This window comes from Quercus suber, unplaced genomic scaffold (genome assembly GCF_002906115.3).
Source record: "Quercus suber isolate HL8 unplaced genomic scaffold, Cork oak 2.0 scaffold_133, whole genome shotgun sequence".
In the NCBI taxonomy this organism is placed as follows: Eukaryota; Viridiplantae; Streptophyta; class Magnoliopsida; order Fagales; family Fagaceae; genus Quercus; species Quercus suber.
This window is the reverse complement of record NW_027069596.1, coordinates 791,238-816,594: the sequence shown is the minus strand read 5'-3', so window position 1 is coordinate 816,594 and position 25,357 is coordinate 791,238. Positions and strand designations below refer to the sequence as shown.

The 25,357-nt window shown below is 35.5% G+C and overlaps 1 protein-coding gene across 1 annotated transcript in view; it reads right to left on the bottom strand.

Annotated features, from left to right (window-relative positions):
- Positions 1-25,079, bottom strand: part of LOC112020880 (ADP-ribosylation factor GTPase-activating protein AGD4) — a 40,064-nt gene extending 14,985 nt beyond the window's left edge. Inside the window, exons 1-15 of the mRNA XM_065776435.1 lie at positions 24,807-25,079; positions 24,458-24,534; positions 22,083-22,183; positions 17,926-17,996; positions 16,910-16,987; positions 11,557-11,649; positions 7,621-7,686; positions 3,835-3,882; positions 3,634-3,729; positions 3,511-3,552; positions 3,150-3,362; positions 2,871-3,002; positions 2,496-2,714; positions 1,189-1,275; positions 812-1,084 (exon numbers count right to left, since the gene is read on the bottom strand). Coding sequence (XP_065632507.1) covers positions 812-1,084; positions 1,189-1,275; positions 2,496-2,714; positions 2,871-3,002; positions 3,150-3,362; positions 3,511-3,552; positions 3,634-3,729; positions 3,835-3,882; positions 7,621-7,686; positions 11,557-11,649; positions 16,910-16,987; positions 17,926-17,996; positions 22,083-22,183; positions 24,458-24,534; positions 24,807-24,854 — 1,644 coding nt within the window. The 5' untranslated portion in view covers positions 24,855-25,079. The remainder of the gene's footprint in view (positions 1-811; positions 1,085-1,188; positions 1,276-2,495; positions 2,715-2,870; positions 3,003-3,149; positions 3,363-3,510; positions 3,553-3,633; positions 3,730-3,834; positions 3,883-7,620; positions 7,687-11,556; positions 11,650-16,909; positions 16,988-17,925; positions 17,997-22,082; positions 22,184-24,457; positions 24,535-24,806) is intronic.
- Between the last annotated feature and the right edge of the window lie 278 nt (positions 25,080-25,357).

The following is a 25,357-nucleotide window of genomic DNA, read 5'->3' as shown; positions in this document are numbered from 1 at the left end:
AACAAATTGCGGGATTCTCCCTCAATTGTCCTTCCTTGGAAAGGAATATGGAGAGTAAAGGCTCCTAGGCGAGTTTCTTTTTTTGTTTGGCGTGTAGCTTGGAATAAGATCCTAACAGGTGATAACTTGAGACGATTGAGGGGATTGGATTTTGTAGACTGGTGCATTATGTGCCGGCATTGTGGAGAGACGGTAAACCACTTACTTTTTCATTGTGAGATGGCTTATCGGTTGTGGAGCTTTGTCTTCATAACTTTTGGTTTGTCTTGGGTTATGCCTAGATCGATCCCAAATTTGCTTTTTGGTTGGTGGAATTGGTTGGGGAAGCATTCGTCTCAGATTTGGAACTTAGCTCCGTTGTGCATCCTATGGTGTATTTGGAAGGAACGGAATCGCAGGACTTTTGAGGATTTGGATAGTTCAGGTGTTCAGATGGTTGCCTCTTTTAGTGGAACACTTTTTGATTGGTCTCGGGCATGGGGACTCACAACTAGTGATTCTCTCCCTTCTTTTCTTAGCTCTCTCTCTCTTTTGTAATTATTTTGTTGTTTGGTTTTCTGTTTTGTTTTTCAGTTTTTCTTCTTGTATTTTCTGGGTTTGCTCTATGTTTTTTCATGCATAGAGTAGCCATTCGTATATATAACATTCTTACTTATCAAAAAAAAAAATAAGCTATAATATTCTTTCAGCCATCATCCGTAGTGTTTCTATATGAGCAGTTTCAAGAGCCAAAACAGATATTTGTAACTATAAATTCTATAACAAAATAATAGCAATAAATTTTTGAATCTACATTCCAAATATAAGGCACCTTTGAGATATGAACACCAAGATTCCGATGAACACCAGAGCATTCAATGCATAACAATATGCCAAGATTAAGGGATGCCCAATCTGGTTCAGGAGTGCTGCACTCTGCACAAATATCATTTCCTGGAATTCCTCTGAGAATTCTAGGAACATAATCAGCTCTGTTGAATTTTATGTCATCATCTAAACTTTCATGGCTACCTAGTGATTGAACATCAACAGAAGCACCACAGATAGAGTGACTATTCTCAACACGTTTTATTCCAGGGTGCGGCTGCCAAATGGACAACAAATTCTTGTCAGTGAAAGCTAGAATGATTGCATGCACTACTTGGTATAATATCACACAGGAAGGAAAAATGCATTGCATGGACAAACCTGTTGAAGAAAATGAGAATTGAAAAGAGATGCAATAGCACCTGTGATTTTGTTTGTCCATTCCATCCTATCTGCCTCATTTTCAGCCTGACCAAACAAGGTTAAGGAAAAAAGTTGGCACAATTTTGTACAGAATACTTCCAAGTATATTGTTATTGATTTAAAAAGAACCAAATAATAATAATTCACGGACCAACCCCTTAAGATAATATGTTGCCAATTATCATTAGCCAAGATCACATTGTGGCAATTACCAAGAAAAGATAATGCAAAAATCATTCGTACCATAGATAATTGGCACTTAGCCAACCATTTAAAAAAAAAAAAAAAAAAGGCCTTTGATAATTGATGAAGTAACAATATTATCCTGAAAATCCAATTGGATAATCAGTATCCAATATCCATACTGAGGTCGCACAAAACTAAGGATCCATTTGGTATAGTTTTATGAAGTTCTGTTTACAAATGTGTGGTTTCAATTCTTCCTGAACACAACACACCCCCCACCCCTCCCCCCCCAGAAAAAAAAAAAAAAAAAAAAAAAAGAGCCCTTGATTAAAAATCAATGAAAAAGTGTTGTTTATGATAATTGAGCATTTTGAAAATGGTGTAAAGCTATTGTTTCAAGGACAAATTACCAAAAAGGACATGACTACATCGAAATAACAAGTTTCTCTTTTCTTTTTGGGCACTTCATGAAACAACGCAACACGAAAATTGAAAGAACAGAAAAAATAAAAATGACCTAGGTTTTTGCCACAGTTCACTAAATGGTTAAGGGTAGAAACTAGAGAGTGCTACCTTTTAGTAATAATCTTGATTGACTTCCCAAACTCTGATGTTAATAGAGCAGTTTCATTCTCCTTGATCTAGTGTGCTATAGTTGCTCTGGTATTGTTGCCCGACCGTGTCTAGAAATGTTAACTATGTTGATTTCTTGATTGTATTGGGGTTTTGTTTGCTTACGATGTACAATGGTCATGTTGCTGGTTTTCCTAGCTTAATTCAAGAATATTGAGCTTGAGTTTTAGATTGATACTAAGCTTGCGTTTTAAGCTTGAGCTCAAAGGCTTGACTGAAATGAAATATAAGCTTAACAATCATGTAAGCTTTTTCTTTCTTTCTTTCTTTCTTTTTTACCATTTTCATTGTACAAAAATAGGAGTATAAAGGCTTATGTTGGATAGTTGGCATTATGGTACACAAACCCCAAAAAAAAAGGAAGTTGGCCTTTTGCTTATATGCATTAATGCACAATCCAGGAGAAGAATATTATTTAAATATTGAAAAGCCAATCGATCAATCACCTGCAATGTGTAAGTTTTTAAAGGAGAAATTATTCTGAAGCAAAGACGTAGATCCATGTCCTCTGCATCCATCTTTATAGTCGATGTATGGAGATCAACGGTACGGCAGCTCAGAATTTCTTCACTTAATGAAGATGTCCTATTGTGTCTTGAACGGAATCTACCAAACATACTGCTATTACTTTCAGCTGAACGAGTATAATGGTAAGATTGAAAGCCCTGTTGGGGGTAGGGAAAAAGAAAACTTAGGATTATTTCATGTAGCTAGGTCAAAACCATAGGTCAGTAAGTCTGGAAGCAAGCTAAAGAAACATAAATTAAGCATTATATCACTAAATTTTATAGGTCAAGACAAGTTATGACAGTATTATATACCACAGGTTTGGTACCCTTCATTCTGTAATAACTTAGAGTCCCTTGACTGTCAAGTACAAAGAATCTCCTCTTCCAATCTCCTCTCAAACTTGAAGATCGTTTTAAGAGATATCCTTGTTTGATAGTTTGGACCTAAAAAGTGAAAAAATACAAAATAAAATATGTCACAATGGAATCCTAATGAAGTCAGACAGAAGGTTTAGAAAATTTGGGGATGGAAACTGAAGGCAATTGCATAGTCTGTAACTTAATATAAAACTACCAAAACCAGTTAATTACCTCCCCATTGGTGGACTGCATAATTGCTTCAACATTTTTGTACGGACTCATACCAACAACACGAATGCTATCAGTACCTGTTGAATGCTCCAAGCTACTTGAAGCTCGCATATTGTCCAGCTCAGCTTGTGTCCTGTATTCTTGAATCCTTTTTGCAAGTTTATCTTGTTCAATATTGGCCATTTCTTTAGATTGTTGTGCGTATGTTAATACCTAATTTCAGGAATCAATTCATTTATCATTCACAATTATAGAACGCAGGAGCAACTCTGAATTAAGTATGATGCTTCCAGGACTTTGATAAAAAAGAAATTTTTCAAAAGCTGATAAGCAAGGAAATATTCAACCTACACATACATACCTGGTGAATAAACGGTTCCATCTGGCTCAATAGTTCATATCCCTAAAGCACATATAACTATCTTTAGTTCACAAAACGTTTGACATGTAACAAAGTGTAGATTTAAAAATTAAAAAAGCACACCAGTTTAAAATATCTCAGATGACCGTCCATAATTGCACTTATAGATTCCAAGAACTCATACTTCTTCTTTGCTTCAATATTCATGAGGGCATTTACCTGCACTCCTTAAAACCAGAGAGGAAAGTCTACTACAAGTAGAACAACAGAAAAAGTGATTTTGTATGAAAGCATAAAAGAGATCTGCATAAGTAGAAGGCATACTAGATTGAAGCGGCTTCTCTCAAATGCAGACTTCGAGTTCTGCAGATCCTGTCCCAAAAAATAAAAAAGGATGATAAAGAGTGTAAGATCCTTAATTTTTCCATCAGGAAGGTGTCAGCTCCTATAAATTTTATTTTAGGAAAGAATATGCACCTGGCTTTTAAATACCAAAACAAAAGTTTTACTGAATATGTTTTTTTTATATGACGTGCAACCTCACCAAGGCAGTGCCCTTTGGATCCACCCTTGGGGAGTAAACCTTGGATACACAACCCCACCCACCAAAACCATGTATTAGGTAATCCAGGAAAACTCCTAATGAGGATCAAACCCAACATGTTTAGTTCTACAGCTCATCACAAGCCTCCAACCACAAGACTGTACCCTAAAGGGGTAAAAGTTGTGCTGAATATGTTTACCATGAAATATAGTTAAACTCTTTTCTTCTTTAATGGTAAGATATACATGCACCCAGTGGGTTTAGAAACCACAATCTCACCCTCCACGGCGTTCTTACAAAGAAGGAAATGACATTGAAGATATCATTGCCAAAATGTAGTAACACTATACAAATTGGTTAGGAGGAAAGATACAGACATGACCTGGCATGAGAGACCACAAAACAACAATACTTGAAAACTAGGAAACGACATGGCATGGACTCTGTAATAAAATAAATAATTAATATTAATTGTTAGATATATTTATATATTTTTGGGCATATTTTATGTTTATTTTAGGTTTTAAACATAAGTAACAACCAACAAAATGTTTGAAGTCATATCTAAAATATTTCTCAACCAAAAAAATGTTTGATGACAAAGTTTATGTTTATCAAGTGTGCTAGGGAAGCAAATCGATGATTTGTTCTTCTTCTTCTTCTTCTTTTTCTAAAAATAGAAAGATTTTTTTCATCCATTTTGAGACTGTTTCATGGCCATGTCTCGGATGTGTCCCATTTAAAAAAAAAAAAAAAAAAAAAAAANTTAATTTAAAAAAAAAAAAAAAAAAAAAAAAACAACAACAACAACAAAGTATAGGAAAACAACATGGTCTACATTGCCATCAAGCTCAAACCATACGCTTTAAGTTTTTCTTTTACATGGTCTACATTTCTTTCTTTTTTTACCCATAAGTAATATAAGTATTTCGTTCATGATAACTTCTTTGGATATGATTATATGACCTTTTGGAAGGCATTAAAGAGTGTTGAATTTGAAAGGACAATTTGGTAGACAACATTATGCAGGACAATACTAGAACAATTGAACAGCAAAATTGAAAGACAAGAAAATAAAGGGACATGGCCTACGGATCAGCACCTAGGCCTGGCTTAGAGTTGGCACCAAGCATTTCAAACCACTAGGAGTTAGCACCTAGGGTGGAACAGGAGTTGGCACAAGACCAAAGAAACCAAAAGGCTATTGTTTCATTCATCAAATTATAATATCCAAAATTAGTACAATAGTTTGCTTATGTAGGATAACTAATCACTAATTTCTAATTGGTGTAGGAAACCTTAATTGCCTTATTACCAAAATAACCTTACTTCCAAATATTAAAATACTAATAGCCTAATAAACTACTAGGACTTAAAACATAAAAATACAACTGACATGCAAAAATAAATAATAATATTAAATTAAAATTAAAATATCCTTGTGCATCCCGCATCACAGCATAATGTAACTGTATGGAATGCAAACCTTTTGTGTCTTATGTGGTGTATTTGGAGATTGAAATGCTTAAAACTTCAAAGGGTGTGAGGAATTGGTCTTGGATTTGAAGGTTTAGCGTTAAGTCCTTATATGATTGCCTGGCTGCCAACGTGTGTTCTTTCTCTAATTTATTTAAATTTCTAGAGCTTTTAGTTTCCTCGATAGCTTATGGTCCTTTTGTGAACATCTCATGTACATGAGTTGCAACCCTGTTGCCGTTATTCAATGAGATATACATGTAAAACACTCAAACAAATTTTTTTTTGATTTGCATGAATTAGCAGACCGATCACTGAGTAGGGATGCTACCTCCAAAGTAGGAATGCTACCTCCAAAGATTATCTACCCTAGGCTCAAAGCTTTTTGAGAAACCTCCTGGCTGGGTTTGTCTTCTGCATAGAGGTACTGGTTTAAGTCTACCTTGAGAAATTTAGTAAATACAATGGGGTCAGAAAAGCAGGTGCAAATCCAAATGCATGGACAGGACAGGAGCAACCAAGGAGAGAAAGCCAGTGAAGGTTGCCTTGTGTGACTCCAGCTTAATACCAAGCTTTTATTAGAAAAAGATGAAACCATAAGTACAGAGGCTATACAAAAGGTTCACTTAAACATTACAAATTCTAACGTAACAAATCAAAAACCATACAAGGGAAAGAATAAGAATACTGCTATAAGCATGTATTTACTCACATACATATCTTATAAATAAAGATTTAAGCTTAACCATCTCAACCCAAAAACCATACAAGGGAAAGAATAAGAATACTGCTATAAGCATGTATTTACTCACATACATATCTTATAAATAAAGATTTAAGCTTAACCATCTCAACCCCTAAATGTACAACCGTTCCTCTTTCTAAATTGCCCCCAGCACTGTATTCCAAATAAGGCCAAACATGCCTCTCCAAACTATGGTAAACCTCACCATCTCTTTAAGATATTGCCCATTTAACCCCAAAGTGGAAAAGGTAGAAGACCATGACTCTTGCAATAAGTCAATGAATTAAAAGAAGATCAACCATATCATCGCTGCCCTTACAAATGCAACACCAATCCACTTAAATGCTAATCCTCTTAACAAGGTTATCTACCACAACGATTTTAAGCAAAGCAGCTGTCCAAACCAAAAATGCTACTTTTAAATAGACTTTACAGTGCCAAAATTCTCTTCCAATTTAACTGTCTAACATTAGACCCTATTAATGCTTCATTTTTTTATAACTTGATAGTTACAACAATGGAGGAGGGGGGATTTAAATACAAGGTTCTTAGCAACCCTCTTAATGCCTCATTCTAGGATCAGATTTCAAATTTACCATTCTTAGTAAGCTTCCAAAGCAATCTATCAGCCCTTTCTCCTGAAGGACAATCAGATTACTTATAAAAAAAATTTTAAAAAATAGAAGCAAAAATCAAAATCACAAAAAAATTATAAATAAAAAAAAGTGTGTTCTTCGGTCCAGTTTGACAAATATTACGTCACTTTCCCACTAACCTAAAACTAACCCTTGCATTATGAGGCATTCTAGAGAAGAATTCAGAACAAGTTAGTTATCTTGTTGATAATAGGCTTCAAGGGAAATGTCCCAGCCCCCAGTCCATCATGGACATGACACTAATTAAAGGGGTAAAACTGTTGAAGCACAGATCTTCAGCCAGTAAAGCCTAGATTTGGAATGTACAGTGATAATCACATCCCCACACTAAGACAAATGAGCTATAGCTCAATTGGTACTTCCTTCTTCCATGATAATGGGATGAGGGTGAGGTCGTGAGTTCAAGACCCATTGGGCACATTTGTAACATACCAATCCAACAATAAATAAATACTAGCAATCAGTGCCAGGCTTTAAGATAATTGACATCATACTATCTATGACTACTAATTATTTTCAAGAAACACGTCTAACTGCCAATGCAATTAAACACATAACTGGTCAAGAAAAAAGTTCCATGAATACAGATATAGTTAGATATAAAACAGTATGAAGTTACCACAGCCAGATGCAAATGCTTGTCCAGAAAAAAATTAATAAGTCACTGATTACAATAATATAGAAAATACCTCTTCTAGTTCTGCAACAATGTCTTCTCTTGTATTTTTCTTCAAAGACACAAACTTCTCTCGTGCCTGGCAATGGAAAACCACAAAATAAAAGAGATATATACAAGAGAGACAACCTTATGTAGCTAGATGATGCTACGAAGATGATGAGTTTGTTTAACAGCAGGATAAATCCTAAGAAGCACTAGGGTAGAAAAGAGAAATCATCCCATAAATAAAATATGTTTTCTATCAAAATTTCTCACTTCTCAGATTTTCATTCATAAATCATAAAGAATACATAACTTATATTTAATGATCTTTTTTTTTTTTTAATAAGTAATAAAGATTCATTGATATCAAAAAGAGAGAGACACCCAAGTACACAAGGAGTATACAGGGGTGAACAAATCAAAAACGAACATTACAAAGTCAAGCAAATCCAAAATAGAAGAGGAAGGATGGTTTCTCCACACAAAGAACCAATCAAGTAAGGTTCTAAAAAAAGAAGCTTGAGATCAAGCATGGAACGCTCCTTGTCTTCAAAAGACCTACTATTTCTATCCTTCTAAATACACCACATCAAACAATGAGGAACAACCATCCATATATCTCCATTACGATGGCGACCAAAACGACCTTGCCAGCAAGCCAAAAGCCCAACAACAGAGGATGGCATAACCCAGCAAACTCCAAATAACCCAAAAACCATATCCCACAACTCCAAACCATATCCCACAACCATATCCTCATTCTTGAGAATTTATTTAAGTGATCTCACACTCTAGGGTGTAGTGATATGAATTCTCTTGTTGGGTACATTGATTTTTTGGTTTTTCTTTTTCAATGTTAATCTTGTTACTTGTAATTTTTTAGGAGAAATTGGAGTATAAATCCTGCGTACATAAAGCTTATTCCTTTTGCAACAGAAAATATTATTTACCAAAAAAAATTTCCTAGTAAATAATTCTTAGTTTCAAGAACATGCAATCGAAAGTCAGATAAGAATGACAAAATCCATAATGGAAAGATGATATGAGGAGTTAGAATCCCCATCTACTCATATAAAGTACTTAAAAATGTGCTTCTAAACTCTTAAGAATGCTCCATTGTATAAAACGTTCATTAATTGTGTGCCACCCATAAGAACTAGGCCAAGCATAAAAGAGAAGCTCTAGACTTTTTTACTGATAATACTACCAAACCTCACATGCCAATTAAAAAGTACCTTGAAATTTAGTTACCCCAAATGGGCATAGGTAGAATATTACAACTCCCAAGCTACTGAAAGAATGTAAGAAGATTTGGTTTGCTAACTCTATCATGTTCTCTAGCTAAGCAACATACACATGGCAAGCTTTCACAGTCTCTCTTTATAGCGATCCAGGATTTTGATAGGTAATAATAATTTTATTACCTATCAAAAGACGAATTCATGTACAAAGCACATAAATAGGCCTAAAGAATGACAACAAGAAAGAATTACATACGAAAAGATAAGGACACTATGAACAACACAGTGGATTTCCTCTTCATAAACCCCCGTGCTTTCCACATATTCAAAAGTGCATTAATTGTGTTCCCTCCATATTATCATCAAACATAATGGAACAAGGTTCCAAATATCCAACGAATGCTTACCAACCCAACTCCTCCATCCAAACATAAGGTCAATGACCTTAACCAAAAAAACTCACTGAATCCCAAAGGATCTAAAATCAAAGCTCCACAACTCAAAAGCAGCACTGAAGCGTATCAAAAAATGGTCCACCATCTACCCGCTACATCATCACATGCAAAACCAACTCACTATCAAATTGTTATGATCCTAGTGTCCCACATGCATTATGACAAATGGTGAACAAAGTTTCAAAGGATATCAAGGATGTTTTAAAGAAGGTTAAGGCCTTGGCTAAATCTAAAAAGGCCATGAAAGAAGAGCTCTCAAGATTGCAAGAGAATCTTGAGAACATGACAGAAGAGGAGTTACAATCTCTTGATTCAATGGAACAAAAAGAATAAATCAAGTTCCAAGAATCTACTACTGTTATTGCAAGACGGGACATTGATTTTTGTGTCAAAGTGGATGATGATATCCTTGTACACATTGCCATTAAAGTTCCATCCAAAGAACCAACAAAGAAGGTGATGATGATCCAAGAATCCACAATGCATGAAGCTGTTGCTGTTGGCATGGATACGAGTGATCCAATGGCGTTTGACTATGGCCAAACCCATGCTTCAACAAATGGGGCTGCTCATGTAATCAAGAATGAAGGCTTGAAATTAACAGCCACACACACTGGTGGCAATGCAATTAAATTTTAACTAGATGATTCTTTTCTTGGTGGCTGTGTTGGGATAAATAATGGCTTCCATAACCGAGCTGATCATAATTTTTATAAGGACTTAGGTGTGAGTTGGGATCTTAAAGGTTGTGAAGATATAGAAATTGCTCTCAAGAAACTCCCTCTATCCTCAATATCGGCTTCGTGGGAACTTGATCAGTTGGATCCATTTACTGCATGATTTGCAATTTGTGGACAATCATCTCCTTACCCATGTGAGTTGCATGGGTGGTCATTGGTTTGGAAGTTTATGGTCGAAGGCTTGGTATTTGATAGAAAGGCAGGCCAAGTCATAAAGATTTCTTGGTACTCCTTTGCTGATCTAGTTAATGATGGGACCTACTTGCACAAGTTATGGGTTGTGACAAAGTGCTTGGAAGTAGTTGGTATGTTCAATGTTCAAGATGCTTTGAAGTATTGGGTTAGTGGCTGGTTTCCCCTCATGAAGGTGTCATTTCACAACAACACCTTGTGTGCAAGGTGTCTTCAAGGAGAGGGAAATGTTAGGAATATGAGATAATTGTTGTAATCCCTTTAGTTAGGTAGTTAGTTAGTTGAGATTAGAATAAGTTAGTTAGGATTTGAGCACATGTAGATCATTTAACACATGGCTTAATTCATAGAGCACATGTTAAATTAACTAGCCAATTATCTTGAGCCATGTACGCCGATGAGATTAGAGCTAGTCTCCTTTAAATACATAATTGTAATTTAACATTAGATATCATTGAAGAATAAACCAATTGATTACTTAGTGCATTTCCCCTCTCTCTCTCTCTCTCTCTCTCTCTCTTAATATTTCTCTATGGCGGGTGACTACCTCGAATTAAATCAATTACTCCATAATTCCTATCCGTCCCCATTAGGAACCACTCCTAACATTTCATATCAGAGCCAACCACCACATCAAGTAATCGGATATAGCTAATTGAGTATGGGAACAAATGAGTTATGGCTTTGTGGTCGAGTCTCGAAGAGGAGCGACCTAGAGGCTAGATTAAAATGGCTAACTAAGTCATTGAATAACTGATAGGTGAATGGGGCTGCCAAAAAAAAAAGGGGGGGGAAGGGGGGGGGGGCTACCGTCGGATCAATGTCAATAGAGAGTCACCGTGGACGTCAACTGCAGAGTGTGGTGATATGGTATGATCCTAGTGTCTCACATGGATTAAGTGCAAGCTTAACCATGTGTTTATAAGCTCTTTGGCACCCTCCTCTTGCAAGCTAGTTTTCAAGGGTGAGTTCTACCCATGGGTTTCTAACACAATTATCCCCTCTTGATAAAATTGTCACTTGTGAGAATCTTTATAGTGATCTAGGATGGCATGAGGGAACAGGGAAGTTAGGGAAGGATAGATGCAGTGCAATTAAAGAAAGAAATATAGGAATTTGGTAAAGATATACAAAATCAGTTTCTTGGTATTCCCTCAATGCCTCAAAAGATTTTGAAAGCTCCTCAATCTGATAGTAGAAGGAAACTCCTTGAAAATATAAAAATAAACTAAACATATATTTTCTAAGTACAAGCTCGAAACTCAAGCATCTCATCAACTAGTGGGGAATATATAGACAGATTCATACAAGAAGCTTTTAGTAGGATATTCATTACCTGATCATAAGCATGTACAGCTTTGTCAAAACGTCGACGGGACTCCTGCAAAGTAAAGAGGTAAGCATGAAAGGAAAAAATAATTGAGAAGAACTTTCAAGAACCTTATCTCAATACTCACACTAATTTCTAGTAAACAAAACCAAAATAGAAAAGTTTAGTTCTTCACATATGTTAGATTAAATGATTAAATTCACCATTTCCTACAACTAGCAACCAATCAAACAAATAAGTATGAAAAACAATATAAGGTTGAGGACAATCCATTCACAGCACTAAAAGCTACTAAACCCAAATCAACCACTGGTGACCAGAATAGAATCCAAAACCCCTGCTTCCTAGCAAGAACTAGAAGCTTCCTTGTTTCCTGCCAGTCAATGACCAGCATCAAACTTGAAACCTTCTTCTTTTTTTGATAGGTAATAAGACTTTTATTGAATGAAATGAACAACGTGTTCACGATGATGAACACTCTGAACTTGAAACCTTCATTTCCTAGCAAAAATCTAATACTCCCTCGTTTCTTGGTAAGAGCACAAAGCTCCCATTGGGTTTTTTTTTTTTTTGTGATAGGTAAGAAAAAATATTATTGAAAATGGAGTAGCAAGAAAAATACATAGGGTTCACGATAGTGAACAAAGAGTAAAAAGAAATCAAAAAGTAACAAACAATCACTAAGCTATTCTAAGAGACAAAAGAAAATCCATAAGTGCAAAACAATCCGAGAGACCCCAACACCGAGACCAATAAAAGAGGGTCTGTTGGCATAAATCTAACAACTAAGCCAGAGATTTCCCAGTATTCTCAAAAGAACACTAATTCTGTTCAGCCTAAATAGTCCATATTAAACAGCCAAGAACCAAATTCCAAATATCAAAATTATGTTTCCTAAGCCAATGATACCAACAAAATAATAAGTCTACAACTAAACTTGGCATGACCCAATCAATCCCACACAATTGAAGCATATTCATCCACAAGGAATGAGCTACAAGACAAAAAATCAATAGGTGATTCCTCATTACAACAGCACATACAACAACGATTCACCAAAGGTCGACCATGAAGCATAAGGTTATCCGAAGTTAGAATCTGGCCATGAGCTGCTATCCACATAAAGAATGCCACCCTGTTAAGAACCTTTACTTTCCAAATGCCCTTCCAAGGGAAAGTAGAAAGAGTTACATTTCGAATCTTATAATAGAAAGACCAAATGTCAAACTTCCAACTTCCATTGAGATGCCAGCAAAGTCTATCACAACCTCCACCCCTAAGGATCTGAGTTTGGATGAAGTGAAGAAAGGAGTAAGAAGCCGCTAACTCCCAATTATTGAATTTCCTATAAAATCTTAAACTCCACACACTATCATTATCACCAACTAGAGGACTTAACACTTTAGAAATTCAAGCTCCCATTGTTTCAACAACTAATATCAACCTGATAGGCTGATATTGTTGCTACTTGGTTGAAACAGCGCCAATTCAAAGAGATAATGGTCATTACTTTGTTCTCACCTTGTCGCTGTTAAGACATACTAGTACCTCTTGACCGCAACTTGTTGCTCATCTATTTCAAATTTACGAGCCCAGTTGCTTGAAACAATTCTCTCTTGCTTGTCTTAATTGCTTTTCTATTAATTTGATGGTGTTATCCATTTATCCTAGTAGACAATGGCTCTATATTTTGGTTTCCTATGTTTCTTGATTTGCTTGATTGGATTATGGAATTGCGAGGTGATAATTATAATGCTTGTCTAGTTTGGTATTTGTTATAATGGACCCAAATTATCGATTGTCCTTAAAAGCTTAAACTGTTAGAATATGGTAAATTTAATCATTTAACCAATATTCTAACACTCCCCTCGCATATGGGCCTAGACTCTACCTTAATAAGTGAATCAGGGGAAGTATTGAACTAATGAGGCTAAAAAAAGTTATCCGAAGTTAGAATCTGGCCATGAGCTGCTATCCACATAAAGAATGCCACCCTGTTAAGAACCTTTACTTTCCAAATGCCCTTCCAAGGGAAAGTAGAAAGAGTTACATTTCGAATCTTATAATAGAAAGACCAAATGTCAAACTTCCAACTTCCATTGAGATGCCAACAAAGTCTATCACAACCTCCACCCCTAAGGATCTGAGTTTGGATGAAGTGAAGAAAGGAGTAAGAAGCCGCTAACTCCCAATTATTGAATTTCCTATAAAATCTTAAACTCCACACACTATCATTATCACCAACCAGAGGACTTAACACTTTAGAAATTCAAGCTCCCATTGTTTCAACAACTAATATCAACCTGATAGGCTGATATTGTTGCTACTTGGTTGAAACAGCGCCAATTCAAAGAGATAATGATCATTACTTTGTTCTCACCTTGTCGCTGTTAAGACATACTAGTACCTCTTGACCGCAACTTGTTGCTCATCTATTTCAAATTTACGAGCCCAGTTGCTTGAAACAATTCTCTCTTGCTTGTCTTAATTGCTTTTCTATTAATTTGATGGTGTTATCCATTTATCCTAGTAGACAATGGCTCTATATTTTGGTTTCCTATGTTTCTTGATTTGCTTGATTGGATTATGGAATTGCGAGGTGATAATTATAATGCTTGTCTAGTTTGGTATTTGTTATAATGGACCCAAATTATCGATTGTCCTTAAAAGCTTAAACTGTTAGAATATGGTAAATTTAATCATTTAACCAATATTCTAACACTCCCCTCGCATATGGGCCTAGACTCTACCTTAATAAGTGAATCAGGGGAAGTATTGAACTAATGAGGCTAAAAAATCCTTTTGCCGCATTGCTTGATGTGGTGTATTTGAAGAGAAAGGAATGCTAAATGCTTTGAGGGATGTGAGCAGTCCCTTGTTAGAGATTAAGTCTTTTTTCCTGCATACTCTCCTTGTTTGGAATGTGGCTTTATCACATTTTTCATGTTTTTCCCTTCCCGCTTTACTTGATCATTGTAATTTTGGTTCTTGATTTTTGCCCCCATAGTACATCCCCAATGTACTCAGGTTGGCTGGTTCTTTCTTAATAAAATTTTTTCATTACCTATCAAAAAAAAAAATTTCTTTTGTGGAATGTTCGGTGGCTTGAATGACAAGGATGAATGTCAGAGAATGAGGAATTAGCTAAGTTGGAGGGTGGATGTTGTTTGTTTGCAAGAAACAAAAGTGAAGAACATGTCCCAAGGGATGGCCTGAATTATTCAGCCTAACCAATTTGCTGCTTGGGTTTTTCCGTAGATTCAGCAGGATCCTCCGGGGGTATTCTTATTCTTTGGGACACAAGAGTGGTGGAAATGATACAGGAAGCAGTGGGGAGGCACTCTGTTTCCTGTAAATTTAAGCGTATCTCAGATGGTTTTATTTGGCCTTTTTCAGGGGTGTATGGTCCTCACAAATTTAGGGAAACCTTCACAGGTATTTAGTTGTTGATGGCTGCCATCTACTGAGCCTTCTTACCAGCCTGCAGATCCATCTCCATCCCATCCTCCACCTGTCTAAAGTTATTTCTCCTACAGAGGCATCATCTCCGTGCTTTCACCACCCCTATCTCTTCTATGCTTGTTCTTAAGTATGTCTAGGATGCCCTGTCTATAAATGGTTGGAAGACAACCACGGGAAAAAAGATGTTAGCCCTTCACAAGAATGGTGCCCAGTATTTCGTACCTTTTCCCTCAAGAAAGTCTACTGTTGGCTGTTGTTGGGTATAAATTGTGAAATACTTACCTGATGAGTCTATTGAGCACTTGAAAGCTTTTCATGTGGCAAAGGAGCACACCCAGACCTATGGAATTGATTATTCTGAACCCTATTCTCACCAGTTTCTTCTACTTGCTATTTCATATCCCTAGCAACTAATCTGGATTGGCCGTTATTTTAGTTAGATGACAAAAACACATTCTTACGTGGTGAGTTACAGGAGGAAGTCTGCATAGAGCAACCACTTAGGTTTGTTGCTCATGGGAGTTAGGGAAGATTTGTAGACTACGCAAAGCCTTGTATAGACTCAAATAATCTCCTAGAGTGTTGTTTGGCAAGTTTAGCAATGCCAGTCAGTGTTGGAATGCAAAATTGCCTATTTGACACTTTTGAGAGAGGGAAAAAATATTTATAGTTTATGCTAATGATATCATCATAACTAATGATGACCAAAAGCAGATTACTGAGTTAAAGACGTTACTTCTTCATTCCAAACTAAGGATTTGGGAAAGCTATGCTATTTCTTGGGATTTGAGGCATTGTGTTCCAAGCTAGAAATTAATATATCATAGAGGAAATAAATGTTAGATATTTTGGAAGAGATTGAACTGTTAGGGTCAAAACCTGTGTGTTAGGGTTAATAAGATTATTAAGTTGAAGAAATACAATTAATCTTTCTGTTCACACTTACAAAAGGAGGTGTTGCAATTTGAACTAAGGGAGTAGGTACTATTTGAGCTAAAGCTCATAGGCAAATTTGCCTTTTCAATTTATTGAAAGTTCTAATTATACTTACTAAAATAAACAATAGAATTTACAACATATTAGTATCTGGCACATTATATTACCACTTATTCCTTCTTATACTAGCATAACATAAATGCAAATTGGGGCTGCAATTTTGTATATTCAGGAGTAATTTTTATGTCTTATTTCCTAGATTATAGAATACGTAGTCCAGACTCCAGAGTAAATACCATCCAGGACATAAATTATCATCTACACTAGAGTCATATTGCAAAGCCTTTGTCAACTTCCAAGAAAGTATTATCATCACAGCTAAAGTGGAATACAAAAGATATAGCTTTTTCCCATCACTTTAATCAGGGATTTTTTTTTTTTTTTTTTTTTTTGGGTGCGAAGGTAAAAATGCATTGGCCTTCAACTAATAAGGAGATATAGAAAGTGATAGCATCACCTACAGATGCAACTTCTTCCCATCACACTTTAATGGTGTAACAAGTGATAGCATCACCTACTAATGCAAAACTTTATAATTTTATATATATATATATATATATCCCTCTAACCCACTATAAACACTTGCAACAAACACCCATAACACTTGGCACTAGTTCAATGGCTTACAATATATTCTTGTTATCTTTTGTATGGACAGCAGCTTTTTATTCTACACTGACATTAGATAAACTTGTTAAACGGAAGCTAGTGATTGTTAATAGATGTTTTATGTGTAAGAAAAGTTGTTAAACAGACGAGCACTTTTTGTACCGTCCATTGCTAGGAAGATGGGGTCTTTGGCTTCTCCAGCTTTTGGGATTCCTTAGGTTATGCCACACCAAGTAATTGATTTGTTGACTATTTGGAGAGGGGTGTTTGGACATCACCGTAATAGGGCAACGTGACAAGCTACTCTGCATTGCATTATGTGGACCATATGGAGAGAGGGATCACCGGACTCTTGAGAATGATGAGCAATCTATGCAAGAAATGAAAATGGTTTTTTGAGAACTATTTTTGAATATTGTATGGCAATTTGAGGGTGTCTTGTAGTTCTATCATTGATTTTTTGGACCTCTTGAGCGTTCATTTGTAATTCTTTAAGGACGTTCGCATTCGAGCAATCTTCCTTATAATAAATTATTGTCTTATCAAAAAAAAAAATGCAGTAAGATCAGGTTTAAGAAAATAAATACAAATATCAAGAGACAAAGCTCGTGGTGAAAGGTAGCATGTTAAAAACAAATGTATATGAACAGTAAGAAAGGCAAAAAAATGTGTCTAGACCACTAATTTATCATTGCTTAGTCTTAAGGAAGAATGATGCTTTGGATCCACTGATACTAACTGTAGAGACCCAAACGGGAGTCCTACAATTCATGGAATCTCATATCGCCTAGAAAAGCACATGGGGATGCAATTATAAGGAACGATCTCCCTTCAATGTGTAAGTGTCTTTTCCCCTACTACTATATGCTTTAGGAGGAGAACAAAACCGTGAGGGGTATAGATACCAAAGCGGACAATATCAACATAGTTTGGGTAGGGTCATTACAAATGGTATCAAAGTCATGCCCTAGTTGGAAGTGTGGACCCCACATGCGTGCTAGTAAGGGGGGTGGATTGTAGAAACTCAAAAGGTGGGCTTGCAATCCATGAAATCCCACGTCGCCTAAGGAAGCACATAAGGATGTGCTTATAAGGAGTGAACTCCCTTCAATGTGTAGAGGTCTTTTCCCTCACAGCTGTGTGCTTTGAGGGGAGAACAAAACCGTGAGAGTATGGGTAACAAAGCGGACAATATCTATATAGTTGGGGTGGGATCATTACACTAACAATGTAAATGGCATCTCTCATATTCATAATACAATAACATTTGGAAGAACAATTTCATTGATTGGCAGTTTGAGGACTCACTTGGGAACGAAGAAGCTCTTTATAAGTAGCAAGCTCATGAAATGCAGTAATAAACTTGGATAAAACTGGACCTGGAATAAAGGAATAATTTCACATTGGTTATCATCAGATTAGCAAGCAACATAGGTGGGGAATTCTCCATTTTCCAATATTGCTAAAGCCAATTTTGAACATGATTAGTAACTCAACTGTCCCATTGCCATGTAACTGGGACTTGATATTCTATTAAAAATAAAAATCAACAAATATTAAAGGATAAAAATCTACATATTCAAAGTAGTACATATCCTCTCAAAATTCTAAAAATGATATTCTTTTGCAACTCAGACAATAAGGGACAATAATATCATTAAAAAAAAAATAAGCACATCAGAAAAATAATTATAATAACAATAACAACATCAGTAATATTAATCATAATTATCCATTGAATCGCAATAATTTTTTTTTTTTTGACAAGTACTCAATCGCAACTAATAATAGCAAGGGTAAAATGCACCAACACCCCCTAAATTTTCATTTAGTTGGACCTAATACCTCTTATACTAATTATTAGCAAATTCAATACAGGTTCAAAAGGTACCACTTACCAAAACCAAAAACAAATTATAGCAAATTAGTCTTTTAGAGCATTAGCATCAAGTGTGCTAAATGCTAAATTTTTAGCATTTAGCACACCAAACACCAAAAACCCACCAACAACAGATGTTCCAAATGCCAAATAAATTTGGCATTTGCTACAGTACACTTCTACTATTGGCATGGTACGGATACACATGCTATAATTTTTCTATCTTTTTTTATTCATTTTTCTCTCTCCTCTCACCTCAGTCTCACCTCACGTTTGCTCTCTCTCTCTCTCTCTCAGACAGCATCGGCTGTCCTTGCCTTGCCATGCCATGCCGCCAACCACCACTTCGTCCACTCTCACTCTCAGAATCAGATTTGGGTTTTTTTCTATTTCTTCAGATTTGGGTGATGAGGTTTTTTAGTTATGTTTTGCAATGATTTTTTTATTTGATTTGGGTTTTGTGAAGGCTTGTGGTGGTGGTTTGGTGATGGGTTTTGATGGTGGTGCTAGTGATGGGTTGTGGGTTGTAATTGTGATGGCCGTGGTGGTGATGGTGATGGTGATAGTGGTGGTGATGGGTTTCGATAGAGGTGGTGGTGGTGGTGGTGGTGATTTTTGTGGGGATGGTGGTTGTTTGGTTTATGAGAGAGGTAGTGGTGGTGATGATGGTTGTGGGTTTGATGGTGATGGTGGTGAGGTGATGGGTTTTGACGGTGGTGGTGGTGGTGGTGGTAGTGGTGATGGTGGGGATAGTGGTTGTTTGGTTTATGAGAAAGATGAAATCTAATGAAGGGAAGAGAGAGAGAATATAGAGAAAACATAAGCCGAAGAAGAAGTGTCCATGGTAGTTAATTAGGTTTTTTTTATATTTTATTTGATTATTCTAGAGACAAGGTTTTTTTTTTATTGCACTTCCCCATCCCCCTTAAGTATAGGCAAATGCAGATGCAATTGCACTTCTGATAGCACAACCATAGCATGGCACAAGAAAGAATATCCTCTTTGGAAGTCTAAGGCTAAGGAAAAGCCCAAGAATAAGTGTCCATGGTAGTTAATTAGGTTTTTAATATTTTATTTAGTTATTCTAGAGTCAAGGGTATTTTAGTAATTTTACAATTGTTACGTATAGGTCATAGTATGAACCATGGGTTTTATTTTATTAATAAGTCTTATTTTAGATTATGGTTCTTTATGTATGGGCTTTGGTTTAATTCAATTAGGTTTTGTTTACTAGTCAAACTATGAATCCTAGTACTAGTAGGATTTTTTTTTTTTTTTTTTTTGTATTTTTTTTTTTGGTAAGTCATAAAAATTTTATTCAAACATTAAAAAAGAGTCACCCAGGTATACACGACATATACAGCTAGGAATCAATACAATCAAGAACACAAATTATAGGCATCCATCAAATCATAAATTGAAGAGATAGAATGACTTTCTACAATAGACATCCAATCTAATAGTGTTCTAAAGAATAAAAGTTTTAGATCTAGTAGGAGTATTATTACTACTAGTACAAGAAAAAATCTTTATATATTGTGCTCAATGTATTCAAAAGAGGTAGTGTCTTATTAAAATTATTGTATTTGAGCAATAAGCACGTTAGCCTTTGTTGGTTCTTCCTCCTTTTCTCTTCTTTCTTCTCATGGTTACTATTCATACAGCAGTGAACACCCTAAATTTCTCTCTAATTCTTCTTCTTTCCTAACCCTAAGCCCACCACAAAAACACATAGACAAACTCCCTAATTTGTCCTTCATCAATTTCATCCCTCCCTTAGTATTGCAACAAATTAACCAAAAAATCAATTCTTTTTTAAAAAAGTCCAAACCCACAGGTCAATGACCTTAATACCCTCCAATAACAAACACATCATATGCACAATGATTGCATGAATACCCTCCAAAAACAAACACGTCACATGCATAAAGAAGGTCCTTCAAATTATGCATGGGATGTGTTTGTTATTGACGGGTATTAAGGTCATTGATGTATTGGTCTGGACACATTTTTCACAAAAATAAAAATTGAAGTTTCCATTAATTTGATGGAAAATACTAAGGGAGGGGATATAAAAAGATAAAGAGGGGCATTGTTCCATTTTAAACTAAAGTGATGATATTGCAACGGCCCTATGCTTAAGAGGGAAACTACAATTTGCTCAAACTTTATATCAATGCTAAAAATTCACTTTATAAACCCTCTAAATTTAGGGTTACTTCTAAATAAGACCATTGATTTTCAAAACTTGCATTTTACACCCTTGACTATTACAATGATGTAAATGCGCCCCTTCCATTATGGTCCATCAAATTTTCTCTATTAACCAACCTAAAAATGATGTTTTTTCTATTTTTCTGTCTAATACTTTTTTTTTTTTTTTTGGTGTGCGGGTTAACAGCAAGAATCTACCGAAAGTTGACAAAGGGGCTCAGTCATATTTTGTTAATACCCAACCCGATGGTGTAGATTGTAAGTTTACATAATTAAAGGACCCATTTAGAAGCAACCTCAAACTTAGAACTCGAGCCCGCAACTTGTAACTTTTGGTGAAAGGCACTTGTTAAATACAGCAAAAAATAACAAGGTGCTTGTCACATAGTAAAGAACACCAAAGGGCCCAATTGTTCCCTAATAATACCATCTAATTTATCTCAAGTATTAGGGAATGGGAACAAACTTGATATATCTTCAATCAGTGCAACATCGATTTGACCAAGATTGGAAGATATTGGTTGTGATTGGAAGCCTAGTAACTCATTCTCTAATGTGCTCCCAATCAATAATGCTTAAAGTGAGATTGGTCAAATGGTATTACTTGGGAAAAAATGGGCCTTCAGTGGCCAAGTTACAAGCATGTTCGCTTCCCATCATTGACCTTAAAAAAAATAAATAAAAAATAAATTAAAAAAAAAAACTGAAAAAAAAGTACCTATTTGCTACTTCTCAGTAGTAGAAGGGAAAGAAATGGATTAAAATGAACTTTTATTGAATATTCCATATATTCCTTTGTTTGGGAGTTTTGTGGGAAGGAATACCATGCCTCTAAACATTCCATTTCCTTATACACAATCCTCCCAAACGTGGCGGAACTATCTATTCCCCACATTAATTAAAGGGGAAAATGTTCTTATCCTAATGTCTTTAAAAAAAATTAAATATATGAGCATAAGAGTATAAGTTTATATTCATTTCATTTCCTTCCCTTCCCTTCTTTTTATAAACTCCCTAACACACTAGAAAAATAATACCTCATTCTTTTCCGCTCCATTCTATTTCTTTATAACAAATCTATTCCATTTCATTCTTTTATGAACCCATACATAAATGTGCAACTAAGTAAAAGTTCAGGGGTTATTGATGCAATTAAGTAAAAGTTCAGGGGTCTGAATTTTGCCTGAGTAGTAGTAGATAACAATAATAGTTAACAAACAGAATTTTCTTAGTGTTTACAGCTTATATAATGATTTTGTTTATGTTATAGAGAATTGTTTTATTATTTGTTATCAAAGCACCTATGGGTTTCTAACCATTTTCCAAGAGATGAGGAAGAAAAAATAAGAATATAAATATTGATCTCAACAACCTCCAATTGATACGCTAACAGGATCATCCAGCCCCCCACCAAATGCTTCTAATGAATCTGCAAAGGTTTCGTCTCCAATACATGCTTCTCCAAGAGCTGCCCTGTAAAAAAGTAAAAAAAGAAATCAGCAGCTTTCCTCTGCCATGTCTTCACCCTTAATTCTAAATGTGTGCAAACATTTTCACATGGATTTTAAACAATAAATAAAAGAATAATTGTAGGACAAATACTTATCAAAAAATAATAATAATCGTAGGAAAAATAGGATGTTCATTGAAAAACATTCGTTTCCTTCTGCCCCCTAATAAAATAAGATAATGAATCTACAAAAGGAGAGAGGTTATGGGCAAAGGATAAACCTTATGGCAACTGCTAACAGGAGATGACAAATATAAGGTGGACTCTTTAATTTAAGATGTTACAGAAGTCTTTCCTGAATGATTTTTTTTCTTTTTTTTCAGGTCTTTCTTGAATGTACATAAGTGAGGATTCACCATCTGAAAAATATTGTGGTGTAGTCATTCCATTTTGAGAGGGGCTTCATATTTGTAGGGAATGGGAATTCTATAAACAACACAAAAGCCCTATAGTTCTCAGTGACAAAATATTCTGTATTAACATAAGGGTATTCTGTAATCTCATTATATCAGTCTAATATAATATGTGCCAAGGTGAGCGATCTCGATCTCGATCAAACTCTCTAAATCTCTCTCTCTCTCTCTCTCTCTCTCTCTCTCTCTCATACTTCATATTTTACGACTTAATTCAGTATCAAAGCATGTAACGATCCAAGCCTAGAAGCATCTGGAAATAATTGTCAGATAATAAGGGATGTTGACATCAGCATCTATCTGATGATGTCATCATGAATAACGTCAATGCCAGTACAGACACCTTAGCCTTGCAACCACATGGTTTGGTTCACCTCTCTGTCTTGGTAATCATGGTGATTTTTATAAATAAAAAATATATATATTTTATAACAATTTTCAGATTACCAGCATATTTTTTCAAAATGGATTTAGTGCTCTCTTGGTAATTTTGTTAATTGGGCTTGGAAGATGCGTTCAATCATCAGTTGGTGGGATGGGATAGGTTTTACTCCTATTGCTAATGCAGACTTGGGTATTAGGAAGTTTACAATCTTTAACCAAGCTCTGATGGGGAAGTGGCTTTGGTGTTTGATACCGGAAAATAAACTCGGGAAAAAATTGTTAGGAAAAAATTCTAAGTGGGCAATCTAATTAAACAGGAAATTTTCATGGTGAATAGGTCTTGCATATGTAAAACAAGCAGTGAAGACACTGACCACTTGCTACTACATTGTCGAATGGATGGAATTTTGTTTCTCTAGCTTTTGGAGTGAAATGCAAAAATTGGTGATCCGGAAACAATGAAAGGCATGCTGCAATGTTGGCAAACAAATCCGAAAATTTTTAAAAGTAGAGTATAGAACATAATCTCATATTGTCCGATGTGGCAATCATAAAGGAAGCGGAATAGGACTTTCGAGGGGTAAGAGCTATCTATAAGGAGAATAAAATCTCAATTTGTTGGGTCTCTTCTCTATTGGATGTTACTGGATGGGAGTAGACCATAAAAAACGTATGAATTGATAGATGAATCCTATCCCTAATCATCTATAGGAGAACTTGTGGAATATATAGCTAGCACATATCAGTTATAGCCTTCGTATTCTTTGTAAAATTTCAATAAAATTATTGTTACTTATAAAAGAATGAAGGAATTGCCTTCCAAATTTCAATACCATATTGTTTGCCAAACGCCCTTCCAACACACCGATAACTAAACCACTGATCTCAGCATAACCCATCTAGCTCCAAATAAACAGAAAAAAAGAGTCCACAAATCGAATAGCTGTATGTTTCCATTTTGTCTTAATCCAATACTTAACAAATATGAAAATCTATTGTGTGAGAACAAGAAATAAAAATGTAAGGCAAGAAAAGCTGCCAATAAGCTTGAACTCAAACCAAAACTCATCCACTAGTAAGTGACGGCTGTCATGAGTTCAAGACCTTTATGGGTAAGAGTGTAGCCTACCAGCAGAACCAAAAAAAAAAGTAACAGGGTGTCTTATTGTTTTACTAGAGTGTAGCACTCCAATTCAATTCACTTTTTCTACAACATTAATTCAAACCTCGTCAATGAGCTCTAGTTCAATTGGCACCTCCTCCCCTTATAAGTCCTATGTGAAGGGTTGGATCATGGTTTCAAGAGCCAGTGTGTAACTTACCATTAAAAAGAAAATACGTTAAATCAAACCTCATTTCTAGTAGGAACACAGTAGCATAATCTAATCATAGATTATGCTACTGTGAATGAAGTATATAGCGAATAGGTGAGGGACTTACATTAACTTCTTAGACCCTTGATATAGCCTTTGGCAGCGATCTTTCAATACATCAGTCGTCTGTTCTAGCGTATATACCTGACCATAATGGAAAAATGAAAGAAGTAAAAAAAGTAAGAAGTATGACACTTTTTCTTTAAATACAAAAAGAGAGACAGTGACAAAGAAAAATTACATGGGTTCGGCAATTTCAACCATAAAAAAACCTTAAATACAACCTCTTGATTTCTATTTTTGTGGAATCCAATTCCAATAGATTAAATATAGAATCTGATTCTATAACAAGTCAGGTATAGAAATAGTAAAAAAAAAAAATAGAAATATGATAGAGGGTCCGATTGGGCTTGTACCTGCTTCAGAAACATAGGGGAATCGTCCAGCTTGATAAAGGCACCCATTGTTTCTCTCGACTCGAGTCTCAACCCAAAAACGCAAAACCTCTCTCTCTCTCTCTCTCTCTCTCTGAGTTTCAGATCGGAGTGAAAGGAAATAAGATCACAATCGGAAGTCGTTTCACACTTTGACGTGACGTGAGGTGAGGTGAGGTGAGGGGAGAGGGCAATATGGGCAATTGGATAACTAAACACCGAATGTGCACCCTTTTTCCTCCTCGTTCAACAAACATAAATTTTTTTTTTTTTTAATAGTTTCAACAAACATAAATTGAGTGTTTGTATTAATTTAATTCCGTGCGTTACAGACAGTTTCTTCAACTAATACTAAAGTTCCTGAAACCAAAACAAAACAAAACAAAAATAGTACTAAAGTCTCCTAGACGTGCTTTTTTTTTTTTTTTTCTTTTTAAGAAGAAAGTCTCCTAGATGTTTGGAGCTGTTTGGTGAGTGTTTTCAAATAATCATTTTCAGTTTTTAAATAATATTTTATGCATTTCAACGTATTT